This window comes from Botrytis deweyae, assembly GCF_014898535.1.
Source record: "Botrytis deweyae strain B1 chromosome Unknown BDEW_004, whole genome shotgun sequence".
In the NCBI taxonomy this organism is placed as follows: Eukaryota; Fungi; Ascomycota; class Leotiomycetes; order Helotiales; family Sclerotiniaceae; genus Botrytis; species Botrytis deweyae.
In genome coordinates this window covers 716,545-733,655 of record NW_024066211.1, presented here as the reverse complement: position 1 = coordinate 733,655, position 17,111 = coordinate 716,545, and the positions used below count along the sequence as shown (strand labels likewise).

Genomic DNA, 17,111 nt, shown 5'->3' with positions numbered 1-17,111 from the left:
TGTGAATAGGGCGGCGTATCGGGCATTCTTTTGAGCGGGTGGGCGGCTTTGGTATTCATAGATCGAGCTGGTCTCTGGTGACAGACGAAACAATCACTCGTTCTTATTTTTGATGTAACACAGGATTGTAAAATCTGGCTATTTTTCTATTATAGATATGGTTGAAGGGATCCTTTCTCAATCGCGAATATTTGGCATTATTTGACTGCAAAAAGAAACTACTGCCGCCGGTGAACATTCTGATTGAGGGTGCTTGGGGTCATATTTTTGTTCTGTATCCAGTCTCGTTGAAGAAAACAGCGTGGTCTGCTGGTGGGTTGAAATTACTTGTCGAAAGCTTGATAAAGATGATAATTGAAGGTTGTCTCTTAAGTAGGAGGTGTGCAACAATCCAGCCTGCGATAAGCAGAACAGCTGCAAAATCCGCCTGGCATATCGTTATGACGGATATTGTACTCAATTCTGAACACCAAATAGAGTTCAGTTAGCGTACCTGTCCTAGATGCAGAGCTCATTCTAGACCTTAATCCATTTCAGTCACCCGAGCCATTTTGAATGTTCAAAATTTTATGTATATTGAAACCATTCAGAAGATTGAAACACAGAGTCTGATAATGCGTTGCCTCAAGGGTTGAAACAATCGGAAAAAACATTAAAAAATCAAGTATACTATGCCATAATTTACTTTAAAATATGACATACGTCCTGTTTTTGCTACACCTCGCAGACCAGTGGGAAAAAAGGAGGAAAGTTCTCAACTCTGGAGTCTGAAAGTAAAAGGGCATGTCATTCTGAAACAAATACGAGCATAGTGTAGAAAAAAGTCCACATGCCGAGGAGTAACCTAATAATAATATCAGGCTGAACTCTACGCTGGAGAGATGTTGAGTCTGCTCCGGTCAGATTGCTATCTTATCAATGCGTGGACTATCTAAGACCCTCGAATTCTGAAAGACACTCGCTAGCAAGATTCGTCAAATGGTCACTACGCTCGACGTCGCTGACTATGTAATCCCTCTGGGTAGATTGTACCAAATGACGATAAGAGACAATGAGAGACACGGAAAGCTTTCCTTGGTAGAATAATGGCTTCGGCCGAAATTCGCTACAAGGAGACAGTTCTGGAAATTTCTTTGATCATGAAGATCAATCAGTCGAGTGCATAATGCACCGTATATTTAATATCTATCAGTTTGCTGACGTGCGCTGGGATTAGACCCGAGTTCCTGAAATGTACGGAGTAATGATAGCGGTATCTCCCAAGCTACTAGGGCTGACAAGAATACGTGATCAACGAAGGAATGGGGGAATTGTTGTGATTGATATGTTGTATTTCTCATCAATTGCATGTCCGCAACTCCCGCAGTGGAATGCGGAAGTATGATAAATACCGAGGCCGATAACGCGCATTTGGCATAAAACCCAAAAATGGATTTCTGCCTGAGCTAAAACCTAATTTAGAATTTAGTGGTGTGTATTTAAGAATAAGAATCTTTAGTTCAATATACAATTTTAATAAAATTACTGAAATGAAAAGAAAAGAGATATGCTTATTAATTAGAATTCAAGGAATTGATTGATATAATTACTTTTGAAATATCTCAAAAATTGAAATTTATATTCAATATAGAAATATTTCTAATAAATTTGAAAAACATTGAATTTTGATATTCAGTCTTTTATTCTTAAAGTATTATTAAATTGAATATAAATTTCAATTTTTGAGATATTTCAAAAGTAATTATTTCAATTGATTTCTTGATTTCTAATTAATAAGCTTATCTCTTTTCTTTTTATTTTATTAATTCTTTTAAAGTTGTATACTGAATTAAAATATTCTGTTTAATATTAATAATATTATTTAAGGTTTCATTAATTATTAAGCCTAATAATTAAGATATCAAGATGAAATGGATTTCTAAGTATAATAAAAGTAGTTAGAATTGAATACAAATTCTAATTTTTGAGATAATTCAAAAAGAAATATATTAATTAATTTCTTAAGCTTTAATTAGTAATTAGATTTCTTTTTTTATTTAATTTATAGATCTCTTTAAGGTTATATACCGAATTGAATTCTTTTTTTTTTTTATTATAGAAACTATTCTCGAGGATAGTAAAGCTATATTAGTTATACGATTTAAGTAAAATAAACTTGAGTTTGAGTTTTAAATAATAATTTTTACTAAGCTTGTTTTACTTATTTCGCTTATTCTGAAATAGTTTATATATTATTAGGAAAACTGTTTTATTATAGATTTTAAATATTAATATACTTCCTATAGAAAATTTCGAAATGAATTCTAAAAACAAATAAATGAAGTTAACTCTAAGAGCTATTTAATAATATAATTTATTTTATAAAGTTTCTTTAATAAGATTAAATTATATCTTTCTTTATAAGATTTCTAAAAATATATTATATAGATTCTAAAATTTCTTTTTTTATTAGGCAAAAATCTATTTTTGGGTTTTATATCAAATACGTGTTATCGGCCTCGGTATAAAGCACAACCAAATATGAGATCTATTAGATTTATTAAAAATAGAAAAAATAACATTTGAAACAAGTAACCTGAGGTTGTTATAAGATTTTTCATATCCACTAAAAAAGATCATGGGTGCAATTATACGATTAGACCTAACCGTCTAGCCGGACTTGGTATTTTCACACCCGGGTAATCAATCATAACAATTACAATTGATTGGCTAACTTGTCTGTCAATCCTAGAATGCATTTTCTTCTCCAAAATAAAAGCCGATTCGGAATTACTTTTTGAAATTAGGTTCTGGAAGGAACCGAAAAACGATTTAACGTTTCCGGTTGAACATCTCCGTGCTTCTTACTTTTGGGTTTTGACTCAAGCAATCGATCTTGGGACGAGAAAGAAAAGATCTTGTTGAATGCTCGAGAATGCTACAAGAGTCATTGCCTCGAACCTACCTAGATGGGTTAATCTATTCATCCAATCATACGCTGGAAGAGAGAAAATGCGGATTCATGATTTCTAATCTCATGAAAGATCTTCAGGGCAAGGTTGCAATAAAGAAAGATAGTATATTTCGTGATAGATAGTCGAGATAGTAAACCAAGCGAGCCAAGTGAGTGGAATCTGTGGATGGATCTTCCCTTGGAGCTTGATCGCTTATTGCCTAGTTTCGTCTTACCTCCCTTATCACCGTCACCGTTACCGCTTTCATCTCCCAACAAACAAGCGGGGGGAAGCTCCTTTTTCTGGATGCTAGCTCCAATTGCAAGGTGCCATATACCTACCGCACTAGGAAATGGACCTCTTTCGTCATACGCTACACTACAACTTTGCCATGGTATCTTGGTAGCTTACCGTTCGTCATCATTCTTCTCTCGACTCCTTCGACTCATTACTACTCACAAACTTAGTACTCTATACCCAGTCCACTATGTTAGCTACCGGTTCTAGAATAAAATACTATTCGTCTAGCTTAATGGATATGAAAATCATCGATTTAAGTTACACAATCTTTTGCCAATCTCCAGTTAAATTGTTTCTCTTCTTTGATTGATAAGCTGGGCACAGATCAGAAGCAAAATACGCTGCACCCCACCACATCCACAATCTGATGCTACTAGGTCCATCTCGCTGATAATATTTCACGGTATTCTGCAGTTCTCCCTGGAAGTATTAAAACGGGCACACTAAGCATGCATGAACCCTAAATTACTACCCTTTTGATATTTTTGATTTGTCGATTTGTAATCCTTCTCAATATCTGGAGCTAGGTTGATCAATTTGCTAGCACTAGTTTCTAGCATACCTCCAATATATCTTTCTGAGCCTCCCTTTCCTTTAATATATATCTAGGGTCTGTTTAGCTTTGGATCTTTATTCTGTAAACACTCTACTATCCCATTCACAGCACTTTGCGTGCGACCACCGTCAAAATGTTTTACACACATGCTGAGCGGATGTACGCAGAGAGAGCTATCGAGGGACGAGAAGGCACTCAGATTCCACTCCATTCAGACAACTATCGTGGAGAGCTGGTTCAGCCTCAGGACGGCTCATCCTCAGAGAGCGAGATAAACAATGATGGAACATGGGGAGAAAATGAGCAGGGCGGGCCAGTCAATTGCTCGACTGCTATGCACGACTACGAAGACTTGCGCCATCAACTCACGCATTTGTCGAGAACTCGTTCACAAAAGAGTGCAGCTACTGCCAGAAAAACATCGGCAATGAAGAGAACTATAACCAACGCAAGTCGCCGTTCACGAGCGACCGCTGGTGAAGACATAGAGGCACGAGAAGAAGAGGAAAAGCTCGAAGAGGTGGCGGCTGAGGACGAGGATGAATTTGTACTGGGTGACTTTCTCAAAGACGGTCATTTTGAGAAACGAAATACCAGAGGGAGTGCTAAGAAGGTCGGCGTTATATACAAAAACTTGACTGTGCAGGGGGTTGGTGCGACGTCAACATATGTCAAGACTCTTCCATCTGCTATTATGGGTGTAAGTATTTCTCTGTTCCAAATTCACATAGTGCCTCAATCTAATTTGTACAATGTAGACTTTCGGACCCGACTTGTACAAGTTATTGACGCGATTCATCCCTGTACTCCCCAAACCTGGATCTAATGGCCTAAGACGCGATTTGATTCACGACTTTACTGGCTGTGTAAGAGATGGGGAAATGCTTTTAGTTTTGGGAAGGCCTGGCTCTGGATGCAGTACATTCCTCAAAGCTATTTCCAACAAGAGAGGTGATTTTGCTGGAGTCACTGGAGAAGTCTCATACGGAGGTATTTCTGCTGAAGAGCAAGCAAAACACTATCGAGGAGAGGTAAACTACAACGAGGAAGATGATCAGCACTTTCCAAGTCTTACAGTTGAACAAACTTTGGATTTCTCGCTCCTAAATAAGACAAAAAAGCACGAAAAGGGAGATATTCCAACGATAATTACAGCGCTTCTGAAGATGTTTGGTATTTCTCATACACGTCATACCCTCGTTGGAGATGTGAGTTTTCAATCTCTCGACCTGATTGCAATTTTAGAAAATATATTCTGACAACTTTCGCAGGCTTTCGTCCGAGGTGTTTCTGGTGGTGAGCGGAAGCGAGTTTCTATTGCAGAAACACTCGCTACTAAGAGCACAGTCGTCTCTTGGGACAACTCGACTCGTGGACTCGATGCATCCACTGCATTGGACTACGCTAACTCACTCAGAGTGATGACCGACATCAGCAACAGAACGACACTAGTCACCCTGTATCAAGCTGGAGAGCAAATATATGAGCTCATGGATAAAGTATTAGTAATCGATGAGGGACGAATGGTGTATTCAGGACCAGCAGGTGACGCCAAGAGCTACTTCGAGAGAATAGGATACTATTGCCCACCAAGACAGACCACTGCAGACTTTCTGACGGCTTGCACGGATCCTGCCGAACGCCGGTTTCAAGAGAATTTCCAAGGACCCATTCCAAAAGGCCCCGTTGAACTTGAGAAAGCCTTCAGAGAAAGCGAGGATTACAAATTACTTCTGGAAGATGTCAACTCTTATGAGAGGATGCTACACGAAACCGACCATGCGGACGCACGACAATTCAAAGCTTCCGTGGAAGAGACGAAGTCTAAGACTGTTGGTCCCCGGTCACCTTACACAGTCTCATTCTTTCGTCAAGTCCTTGCTTGCACAAAGCGTGAAGTTGAATTGACTCTTGGAGACAAGACAACTTTATATACCAAATTTTTCATTATAATTTCCAACAGCTTGATTGTTGGCTCTTTATTTCATGGTCAATCGTCCAACACACTTGGAAACTTCTCCCGGGGTGGTACCCTCTTCTTCTCAATTCTGTTCCTAGGGTGGCTTCAGTTATCTGAATTAATGAAGGCTGTCGGTGGTAGACCAATCATTTCCAGACACAAAGATTATGCTTTTTACCGCCCGTCAGCCGTTGTAGTTGCTCGTGTCGTTCAGGATTTCCCGCTTTTACTGCTGCAGGTTGTTCCTTTCTCTATTGTAGTGGTACGTATTTTGTTAATCCTGATTGTGCTGCAATTATACTAACAAATCATAGTATTTCATAACCGGACTTGACGTGGATGCTGGGAAGTACTTCATCTACGTATTGTTCATTTATCTCACGACAATTTGCATCACCTCTTTATACCGTATGTTTGCCGCACTTTCGCCATCGATTGATGATGCTGTTAGATTTTCGGGTATTGGACTCAATCTTCTGATGTAAGTTACGCTCATATCTTAGATGGGTGCCCTATTGACAATATATAGTATCTACACTGGTTACGTGATTCCTAAACCACAATTGGTATCTGAATATATATGGTTTGGATGGCTTTACTACATCAATCCTCTGTCATATTCTTTCGAAGCCGTCATTTCAGATGAATTCTATAACAAGAATATCCCTTGTGCTCCGGATCAAATTGTTCCCAGCGGTCCAGGGTATACGAATCCTGAGTTTCAGGGTTGTGCAACTACTGGTGCTGAGGTTGGAAGCTTGAGTGTGTCAGGAGCTAGATATCTGGAGCAAAGTTTCAATTACTCAAGGTCTCATCTCTGGAGGAATTTCGGTGTCGGTTAGTATTGATAATTTTCCGTAAAAATTTCGGTATCTAACGTGTTATATATAGTGATTGCTTGGACCGTCCTCTACATCATTGTTACTGCCGTTGCCACTGAAATTTTTGACTTTACTTCTGGCGGTGGCGGTGCACTTGAGTTCAAGCGTTCAAAAGCCGCAAAGAACAAGGTCAAGGCGGAAAATGCTACACCTGATGAAGAAAACTCGCCAGCTTCTACCAGTCCAATACCTACAAGCGGCGCCTCTTCCAGCAACACTCTTGAGCCACCTCAAGAAGAAGCACTGAAAGATATCACTGGCTCTGAATCTGTATTTACATGGGAAAACGTCGAGTACACAGTGCCATATCTTGGTGGCGAGCGCAAACTTCTCAACAAAGTCAATGGCTATGCAAAACCTGGCTTTATGGTGGCACTTATGGGAGCCAGTGGAGCAGGAAAAACAACACTCCTGAATACCCTTTCTCAACGTCAAAAGACAGGTGTAGTTACCGGTGACATGTTGGTTGATGGACGACCACTGGGAACTGAATTTCAGAGAGGTACAGGATTCTGCGAGCAAATGGATCTTCATGACGGCACAGCTACTATTCGAGAAGCCCTCGAGTTCTCAGCCATTCTTCGACAAGAACATACGGTTCCAAGAGCTGAGAAGATTGAGTACGTAGACAAAATTATTGATCTCCTCGAATTAGGAGACATGCAAGATGCTTTGGTCAGATCTTTGGGCGTAGAGCAGAGAAAGAGAGTCACCATTGGTGTTGAACTAGCAGCAAAACCTAACCTTCTACTCTTCTTGGATGAGCCCACTTCTGGTCTCGACTCACAATCCGCCTATTCCATCGTTCGTTTCCTGAAGAAGCTTTCTGCAGCCGGCCAGGCTATCGTTTGTACAATCCATCAACCCTCCTCGGTCCTTATCCAAGAGTTCGATATGATCCTAGCCTTGAATCCAGGTGGTAATACATTCTACTTCGGGCCTGTCGGTGAAAACGGTTCGGCGGTGGTAAAATACTTTGCTGACCGTGGAGTACAATGCCCACCCCAAAAGAACGTCGCAGAATTCATTCTTGAAACTGCTGCCAAGGGTGGAAAACGTCGCGATGGCAAGAGAATTAACTGGAACGAGGAATGGCTTAATTCCAATGAAAACAAGACCGTCATGCAGGAGATTGAGCGCATCAAATCCGAGCGTGGCCAAGTTGCCGCTCCAGAAGCTAATTCCCAGCGTGAATTTGCTTCTCCGGTTATGCTACAAACAACTGAATTGACTAAACGTCTCTTCACTCAATACTGGCGTGATCCATCATATCTCTACGGCAAGCTGTTTACATCTGTCATCATCGGCATCTTCAATGGCTTCACATTTTGGCAGCTAGGTTACAGTATCATTGATATGCAGAACCGAATGTTCACTTCGTTCTTGATTATTCTTATCCCGCCTACCATTGTTAATGCTGTTGTGCCTAAGTTCTACCAGAATCGCGCACTTTGGGAAGCCCGAGAACTCCCTTCGAGAATTTATGGTTGGGTTGCTTTTTGCACTGCGAATATCGTCGCCGAGATACCAATTGCTATTGTCGGGGCAGTGATTTATTGGGCATTGTGGTATTGGCCCACTGGTCTCCCAAGTGATTCTTCTACATCAGGTTACGTGTTCCTCATGACAATGCTATTCGTGAGTTCCTCCCTTCTTAGCCCACTCTCTCACCGCAAGTTACTAATCACTTTATAGTTCCTTTTCCAAGCGTCATGGGGTCAATGGATTTGCGCTTTCGCACCATCATTCACCGTAATCTCCAATGTTCTGCCCTTCTTCTTTGTCATGTTCGGCCTCTTTAACGGTGTTGTTCGTCCTTACGGTCAAATATCCGTTTTCTGGCGCTACTGGCTTTATTACCTTAATCCAGCCACTTATTGGATTGGCGGTGTTATCGCCGCTACTCTCTCCAATGTTCCTGTCGAATGTGCTTCAAATGAAGCTGCATATTTCAATCCTCCATCGGGTCAAACATGTTCCTCTTATGCTAGTGACTTTGTCACTTCCGCTGGAGTAGGTTACTTGACGAACCCGGATGCGACGACAAATTGCGGATATTGTCCATACTCTAGTGGAGAGGAATACATGAGGAATCTGAACGTCACTCCAGATGACAAATGGAAATATTTCGGTATTTTCTTGGCATTTTGCATCAGCAATTGGGCGTTGGTTTACTTCTTCATCTACACGGTGAGAATTAGAGGATGGAGTTTCGGATTTGCCACCTTATTTGGGGGATTAGGCAAGTTGGTTGGGAAGGCCAAGGGGGCCTTTAAAGGAAAGGAAAAGAAGAGTGTTACGGAATCCAAGTAGGGTATTGATGAGATATGGAGATGATGGACTAATGAGAAGATGAGATGCCATTAATTATTCAAATTCAATTTTGTATTTAGCGTTGGGATACCTAGTGTTGGTTAGTGTGTTAAGATACACATGGGAATCATGTTCAGAACTCGGCTTTAGTTCCGAATGTGTAGAAGGAAAAAGCAATTTGAGGAACATTCAGTTCAGATAAGATAATGACTATTTTAATTATGAAGACATGTAACTTCTACTTCACCATTTTTTGTGCCCAAGACTGTGTAGTAGATCATGCTTGCTCTATTTCGACACTTCACTGGAAATCCCGCTGAATGATAATGAAGCAACGCTTTCAATTTCGACATCCAACTTCTGCATGCAATTGAAATCATCAAAGCATCCAATCTCACAATTTGATTGAAGTATTTGTATATCTCGAAATTTGGAAGCTTTTTTTTTCGATTGCTGAACGGAAAAACGCTCGCATTTTAGAAGTCTTTGATCATCAGGTAGGATCCAAACCACGGGAACCGCTTTCCAATCACATAACCTCTGCGTGAGAATGGGAGGGATTACATGTGATCATTTTACTGAAGGAAAGAGAGGATTCAAGTTCTTGAATCTTTGGATATGGGAAATGAGATACAAATAATTGATTTTGTCTTCGATCCTTCCGAACTAAATGTCTTACTAAGTCACCACGTCTTTGTCAATTCAATCTTTTGACGTATCTTAATCTCATCTGTCATGTGAATATCCATTCGAAAATTCGGTTCAAGTCACTTCACACTCAAAACATTGGATATGTTTTCCTTCTTCACATGCCCGAGATGTGTCAAGCCAACCTCGTTCTATTCAATCTCATCTCATTTCCGAAAATCAATTCGTGCAATGTCATACACTACACCTTCATACTCGCTCAGTTGAATATATCGTCTTTGCAGCATAATCGGTACGCGTAATAGGTTAGCTAGAGCTCACATACCTAAACACTCTGGGGAAGTGTTGATTCCAGACCGTAGTCGCATATGAATCTTAAGATTTTCTCAAGAAAATGAACATGGGATTATCTTCATATAGGTAGGTCAACTCCACGGATGTGAGACTAGCTATCCCTTAGAGCCTGAGAGGGTTCAAGACAATTGGCAAGATATTATATTTGAGTTTATCTGTCATAGCACATTTCCCCTACGAGCCACTGATACCCGACTTTCTAGACTCCTAGAGGTCACGATGAAGAAATGTGAAGGCTTCAATATTATCCTTCTAGCTCGAGAATCAGATCATCGAGTCATGTCATGACATGACATACATAAACAGACACTAGAGCTGAGTATGCAATCTACTATGTGAAGAGAAAGTTCCTTTTCACAATATCCACGAGTTACTCCTAGTCAAGTTCAAAGAAAGCTCCTATGCTCATACTTCCGGGGTAGTTCCATTCGTAGCTCCACCTCCCTCGCTTAGCTTCAAACCCTTTAAAGATTTTTCCTTCGCTCTCATTGCATAGTTTAATAATTCAAATAGAACTCGCCCCTTCAACAAAGCTCAAGCAAAGCCTGCCCGGCTAGCTCAATCGGTAGAGCGTGTGACTCTTACTCATCGCGAGATGTTCTAGTCAATCACAAGGTTGGGGGTTCGACCCCCCCGTTGGGCTCAATTCCCATCATTCATTGAAGACGCTTGATTTTTTGCACTTTTAAAGTGTCGATGACTCTTTCTGGCAAATTGTCTATTTTTTCCATGGGCACTGAGAGATTTGAAGTCTTAGACACGAGAAGAGAGACGAGAGATGAAAAGAGGTGGAGAAGGGCAGGCGAAGAAAGAAGAGTTTTTTTCTTCATCTAGTGGAGTAGAGGAAGGGAGGGGTCCTTGTCGAGACGAGCTTATTCCTCCCTCCCTCCGCTCCGATCTTAATCTTATCTCGTTACCCCACTCACTCCGTTCCACCAGAAGAGCCCGCCCAAAAACTAGTGCCATAAACTTCGGCGTACATTGTAAGAGTTTTACGATGAATGTCATTCTTTGGATTGATGTATATAACAAGATCATTTTGAGTGGTTATGCATATGCATGTCACATATATCAATTCTGAAAGCATTGCAGCGGAAGATTAGAATTTCGTTGAATTCTCGATAATAAATATCTTACTTATTACCCTTGCGTACTTCTATACTTGATGTTATTTTATCCCAGAAGATTTTGTGATGTAAGAAAATTATACTGTTTACATTAGATTTGTAGCTCCTCAACGTCAACTTACTTGTTGCATTTTGTATGTTAAAATCTCTTTTTAGCCCGCTAATTCAAAAATACTTACCAAGTGTTGTGTATTGCAATTGTCTATTGCGTACGAAGAGTTTGAAAACCCACCAATGGGAGAAGTTGCGAGAAACTAGTCAAATAGATCAAAATTCGAAGCTTAATAGACCGAGTTGCGTACAATACTATATTTATAGTATCACGTTTTGAACATATATATAAATTTGATACTGTACTATCAGGACTTTCATTTTCACCATCAAGTTCAGAGAATCCAATGATTGTGATTTGGAGAGATTCAGCTAACTTGTTGACACACCCCTCGAACACTTATTGAATCATTAGATCACAAGAATCTTAACACATGTGGTCGACCCAAACGTGCGTACTCTTCTTCAGTCTCTTCCCAAATCCGATCACGGTCTTCATCCCATGCTTGCTGATTGAAATTATCTGGCCAACCATATGTACCTTCTAAATAATGCTTAATTTTACGTCGCTGTACGAGCAATATACAGATGATCAGTTTCGTACTTTATACGTAGTTCGTTATAGTTACGGTGTGAAAATTTCACTTACCATCCATTCGTCTGCAAAGTCAATATAGCCTAGTGCACTCTGGCCCGGTGGAATAGCATCTAGAGCCTTGATTCTATTCAGCTGCATACGAAGGAAACTTGGAGCATGCCTGGGCCAATAGTTGCGATAGTAGACCACATCATTAGGGCGCTCGAGGGGCGTATTAGGGGGATTTGATAAGTCTGGACCGTCGTCCGTGATGGACACTACTCGAATCGTATCTACAAACATCATGTTAAGACGATACGTCTACTGCGGACATTGTACTCACTTTCGATTGTATCAAGAATCACAATAGGTGTCTCCGGATCCCCGGCAGATAGCATTCGGATGCAGGGGTTTCCCCCTCCACAAACGATGGAGACTCGCGACTGCTACGGAGACTAAACCCATTGTCCAAAATGTCGAAGAGCTGACTAGATTGATAAAGAAAGATTGGGCAGATGCAATTTCCAGGACAAGGTAAAAGTCGAATTAATGACCTTGCTGCATCAGAAATATTGAGCTCATTGCAAAGCGCCTCATCAAGGCGATGACCACCTTCTGGAGGCCAAATCACTTCAGCTTCCGAAACGGTTGACAGCCGAACAAAGTTTCGGACAATTTCGTGAATGAGATGTACAATTTCGGCCTCGTCGTATGGGGTTCGCGTGTTGTATATGGGGAGCCATTCGGTTGATGGGTCATCATGGTCAGGTATGCGCGGAATTTCAGCGGGTAGATTTCTCCTTGGAGGCGGCGTGTACTGAGAAGGTTGTGAAACCGGGGGGAATAACGACTTGGGAGATTTATGGTCGGTTGACATTTTGAGCAAAGTTAAGTAAAACCGAAAACTACCAAGATGCGTAGATTTGTAGTCGTTAAGAACAAGGCGGAAATTATTAATACTACCTAAGTATTATATCAAGTCATTATAATAAAGATAATTAACTTCAGCTATAATTAATAGCGATTAAATCTACATTTAGAACTCATTTTAATAGAAAACTCCAAAACTAGAAATCTACTATAAATTATAAAAACCTATATTTTATAGTAAAAGCTTTTGATTATAATAGAATTAGTCAAATTAAACAAGACTATATATAAACTTCTAATACTTTCTAATTAGATTTATAAAATAAGATCGCTTAGCCCTGAAACTATACGAGATAATAGAAAGTCATAGAAAATATCTATAAATCCTCTCTTTTATTTTTTATATATATACATATAGTTGTAGTAAATTTATAACCGATTCAATCTATCTATAGGTACCTAGGTAGGTAGGTATCTAGCTAAAGCTATACTAACTATACGATGCGCCTATATATACCTAGGTATCTGACTGTATAAAGTAGATAGAGAAAAATAATAGAAACCTAACCCCCCCTCCCCTACGCCCCGAGGTCTTCCGAGTCTCTCTCTCTCTCTCTATACATACATACATACACACACACACAAAGCCCCCTTCAACATCCCCTCAATACCCCCTCAATACCCCCTCAAGAGAAGAAGAAACCGCCCCCCCCCCCCCCGGATAAAAGCTACTCACACTCCAACCAAAACCAAGCCAAAACCAAAAACTCACTCACTCACTCACTCACTCACTCACTCAATCACTCACTTCCCAACCAAGAAAATCCTTCTATCTACCTACCATAGCTACCTATCTACCTATCTACCAATTACTTACTCATACTCATAAGTAAGACCTCAACATGAAGAAATCCAAATCTCAAAAAAATCCAAATCCCAAAGAACCCCAAATCTCAAATACAAAGCGCGCCATACCTACCTACCTACCTACCTACACAACATCTAATTCTAGCATATCTCAATCTCAGAACACCTACCTACCTACCTACCTAGTAAATACATATTATTTGCTTAATCATAATGATAACAAAACCTTCTTTCTGCCTTCGGATACCACTTAACTAAACGATCCATTGCGTCCTGGGTCTGTCACCCTCCTGACAGGTAGGTACCTAAGGTAGTCTTAAGATACCTACCTACCTAGTATGTACCTCGTCAATCCTGCGAACTGTTGGCCGAGAATATGGACTTCTTCGTCTAGGTACCTATTGAATTTGTTCAGAAGGTGTAATTCATACCTAGCCGGTAGAGGTAGGTAGGTAGGCACAGGATATTGAACCCATCTTGGATTCCAAAAAATCATTCAATTCTTCATTTCGAGGCTAACATCTAAACAGCCGAGAACGTTCATTTCATCTGGAACATTGGATTCTCAAACATTCACATATCTTCTGCCATGCTGGAATATTAGATACCAGGGGTAGTTCTAATATTGAATTTTATTAATTATGTAGGTGCGTATTGCGCGACATGTTCGGTATGAAGAGGAGGGGTATAACTTAAAAAAAAATCATATGACAATTCGCCGATAGATCAGGTGTATGAATACGCAGGCTGAACCAACCAAGTTATTCCAACCAGATTCGTTCCATCCGTTGAAGCCTATCCTATAACGCCAAGTATGGATGGGGTATTACCCAGAGGAATAACAAGAAAACTGTTGTTAGTTCGTAATGTCGTTTGCAGAGGAAGTGCTGAGCGAGGGCCGTTATTATATACAACTTCACTACGACTCTCAATTCGACGTTGTTTTGTCTGACTCAAGTACCCAAGCATTAACAATGTGACCTTCCTGCCACCCTTGTGCTGCCAATGAGGCGCTTTCTTTGAGGAGCTTGCCCATATAATTGATTTTCACATGCTTGGGTGGAGAAATCTAGTTCACTCAATTAGCTTTGGAGGTTGGAGAAAACCTTTGGGAGATACAAACCTCAAGCCTCTGCGTTATTATTTTGATAAGTGAGCGCACCGAATCGTTCTTCCCAATTTTGAACACTATATCTCCATTGATACCGTGTTGGAATCTCGCTTTCACTGATATCATCTCTTTCGCCTTGGCTTTCCCTTTCGTTTCTCTCCTCCTTAATATTTCCTCATCGACTTCCTCACTTTCCTCCGCCAGGTCTCCTTCATCATCGCTCTTCCCTGTTGCATCTGCCGTAGTATCGTCCAAGATATTCGCTGGATCGGAAACAACATGTTCGGGTACACGATATAATGCACCTGTACTGTCATAACATCCCCTGATTGCCATATCTCCATCTGGTAGCGTGATTTCTGCCGCATTCAATATCATTTGCGCAGTTGCTAGACCCCCATCATCCTCACCAGGCTCTCCACCTTTCCACATTGCTTCCAATGAAGCTCTTATAGCTTGCCATATTTCAGGTCTCCCCGTCACGCGAGTGTCGAAGAATTCTATTCGTGCTCGATCTATTTCTCGTCGTGTCCATAACTTACTTCCACTCATCCATACGTGGGGCTTAAGAGGTTTGTTTAAGTGTTCATCAAGGGGAATACGGTGGTGGGTTCGGGGAGGAGGATTGCTATTAGAGGAGGCATTTGTCGATGGCCTAGCTAGACCTGATCGAGATTGAGGTCGCGAGGACGATGCGATTGCTTGAGAAGAGGAAGCACCAGCTCCAGCAGAGTATTCAGTGCGGGGTCTGGAAAAACAACAACCCTGAGTGAAAAATTCATGTCAGCGGCTAACTTCTAGATTTGAATTGAATGTTTGATGGAATCGTCTTCAGTAGTTGGATAAGATTTGACTCCTGAATTCGATTTGAATATGGCAAACCATTTAAACCATTTCAGACATGGGAAGTTGGTGCAGCAGAGTCCTACTGGGAAATACAAAAGGTGTATTTGAATGGATTGTAAAGGGAGAACATACCATGATGCATCATATGCGAATCAAGTATTAACGTGCACGCACGTATTATTGAATTAGATTTTATAGATCTATGTATGAAGATTATGGAGATTATGAAGAAGGCGTATCAAAAGTTTGAGGGTATTCCAAAAAAGGAAGGGCTGCAATGAGATCGCCACCACCTGATGGTTTATAGAAGAGAGGATATTACTGAAGAGTATGAACGAATGCGGATACAAAATGTAAAAGAGATGGGAAAAGAGAAAGTTTGGATTATTCCATCGTTGCGTGGTTGAGTACTACCAAATTTGTCGATATGATTGCATATAATAAATTGTTGGTGCTTGCATGAGGTTGGTGGGATGAGAGAGCACAAGCACAAGCACGAGCACGAGCACAAGCAAAAAGCAACAAGCAAGCAGTGGAGGTTGAAGGAAAAAGGTGAAGGAGTTTGTTACTCTGGAGATTGAGGCAAGGGCTGGTGGGCTAGATGCGGAATGACAAGGATATAGATTTTGAACCAGAGGATGATTGGTTTAAGTGAAGGATCAGTGAGTCCGTGCAATGGAAAGCTTATTAATTAGGTAGGTACGAATTAATCGCAAAATTGCAAAATCTATACTCGTACTCACTCGTAGCTAGCTAATATCTACATACAGTTATCAATAGATCATGGAAGATTCTTATTAGCCATACTCCTCCATACATACCATACTGTGAACAGATATTACAAAGGCGCATAGGTAAGCTTATCTAACAGGTAGATGCTTTAAAAGCCTCAAGTGCCAAATCCATTACAACGCATCAGCAGTACAGCAGGACCACCCACCTATCTCTTCTAAGTAATCTTATAAGTACCAGAGGCATTTCATGCAGCAATCTCATGATTCGGTCACCACAGAACTGGCCTCGGAACACTTTGATATCTATTTTGGGAATCCTATCAAGATCAAATCAAGTGAAAATACTTTATATGCTAGGTTGGTTGTATTTTGAGCGAAGCTTGAGTGAAGCTTGAGACTAGGTAGCCTTTTGATATACATAGGTACCTGTCTAACCCCAAAATCATCTAGCTCATTCTCTCGCCGCCGTACCCCACAATAATTTCTCAGCCTTCCGCTCAATAATAATAATCCATCTCTCTTTGTAAGAAAATCTTCCCGCGACACCCTCCACCACTCCCATATTCCACCACTCCCACCACCACAACCCTCGCATCAACAAAAATAACCCCTTCAATATGTCAGACGATTACCAAGTACCTACCTCCGTCCCAGCGACAAACCCCACCCAAGCCCCCAATCCATATGGCGCATCCGGAGTTTTGGGCGACGGGCCTGCGATCAAATATTTGTGCGGCGATTGTAATGCGAGTGTGATGTTGAAAAGAGGTGATCCGATTCGATGCAAAGAGTGCGGTCATCGTGTTTTGTACAAGGAGAGAACTTCTAGGTATGTGGATTTTGTTTCGAGAAGAGCGGGGTGTGGAATTTTGCGGAAGAGAAACTTACTTTGGTGATAGAATGGTTCAGTTCGAGGCAAGATGAGTGGAGTAATGTGCGGAATGGATGGGCACATTTGAAGCAAACGAGTTTATGTGATGGAA

At 40.8% G+C, this 17,111-nt stretch overlaps 4 protein-coding genes across 4 annotated transcripts; 2 read left to right on the top strand and 2 right to left on the bottom strand.

The window, feature by feature from the left end:
• The first annotated feature begins 3,574 nt into the window (after positions 1 to 3,574).
• EAE98_002234 (uncharacterized protein) lies at positions 3,575 to 9,180 on the top strand. The gene is made up of 7 exons (XM_038949854.1): positions 3,575 to 4,489; positions 4,548 to 4,997; positions 5,061 to 6,011; positions 6,064 to 6,230; positions 6,279 to 6,586; positions 6,641 to 8,268; positions 8,326 to 9,180. The coding sequence occupies exons 1-7, from the start codon at positions 3,923 to 3,925 to the stop codon at positions 8,941 to 8,943; spliced, it is 4,689 nt and encodes a 1,562-aa protein (XP_038813593.1). The 5' UTR covers positions 3,575 to 3,922; the 3' UTR covers positions 8,944 to 9,180.
• A 2,307-nt stretch (positions 9,181 to 11,487) lies between these two features.
• EAE98_002233 (uncharacterized protein) lies at positions 11,488 to 12,577 on the bottom strand (the record flags this gene model as incomplete). Its single annotated transcript, XM_038949853.1, has 3 exons — positions 11,488 to 11,692; positions 11,773 to 11,993; positions 12,151 to 12,577. The coding sequence occupies 3 exons, from the start codon at positions 12,575 to 12,577 to the stop codon at positions 11,540 to 11,542; spliced, it is 801 nt and encodes a 266-aa protein (XP_038813592.1). The 3' UTR covers positions 11,488 to 11,539.
• A 1,424-nt stretch (positions 12,578 to 14,001) lies between these two features.
• Positions 14,002 to 16,047, bottom strand: EAE98_002232 (uncharacterized protein). The gene is made up of 3 exons (XM_038949852.1): positions 15,527 to 16,047; positions 14,561 to 15,313; positions 14,002 to 14,506 (listed from the first exon to the last, which is right to left on the bottom strand). Exons 1-3 carry the CDS (start codon positions 15,527 to 15,529, stop codon positions 14,366 to 14,368), a joined length of 897 nt encoding a protein of 298 aa, XP_038813591.1. The 5' UTR covers positions 15,530 to 16,047; the 3' UTR covers positions 14,002 to 14,365.
• A 698-nt stretch (positions 16,048 to 16,745) lies between these two features.
• On the top strand, positions 16,746 to 17,052 carry EAE98_002231 (uncharacterized protein; the record flags this gene model as incomplete). Its single annotated transcript, XM_038949851.1, has 2 exons — positions 16,746 to 16,957; positions 17,028 to 17,052. The coding sequence occupies 2 exons, from the start codon at positions 16,746 to 16,748 to the stop codon at positions 17,050 to 17,052; spliced, it is 237 nt and encodes a 78-aa protein (XP_038813590.1).
• Positions 17,053 to 17,111: the final 59 nt, after the last annotated feature.

What these genes read in the sequence shown, in the direction of transcription:
- EAE98_002232 (XM_038949852.1), bottom strand. An exon ending in TAATAACGCAGAGGCTTGAG is followed by an intron (nt 14,507 to 14,560) that starts GTTTGTATCTCC and finishes TGAGTGAACTAG; the next exon opens with ATTTCTCCACCCAAGCATGT.
- EAE98_002234 (XM_038949854.1), top strand. Translation starts at nt 3,923, where the DNA reads ATGTTTTACACACATGCTGAGCGGATGTACGCAGAGAGAGCTATCGAG. An exon ending in TTCCTTTCTCTATTGTAGTG is followed by an intron (nt 6,012 to 6,063) that starts GTACGTATTTTG and finishes AACAAATCATAG; the next exon opens with TATTTCATAACCGGACTTGA. An exon ending in ATTGGACTCAATCTTCTGAT is followed by an intron (nt 6,231 to 6,278) that starts GTAAGTTACGCT and finishes GACAATATATAG; the next exon opens with TATCTACACTGGTTACGTGA.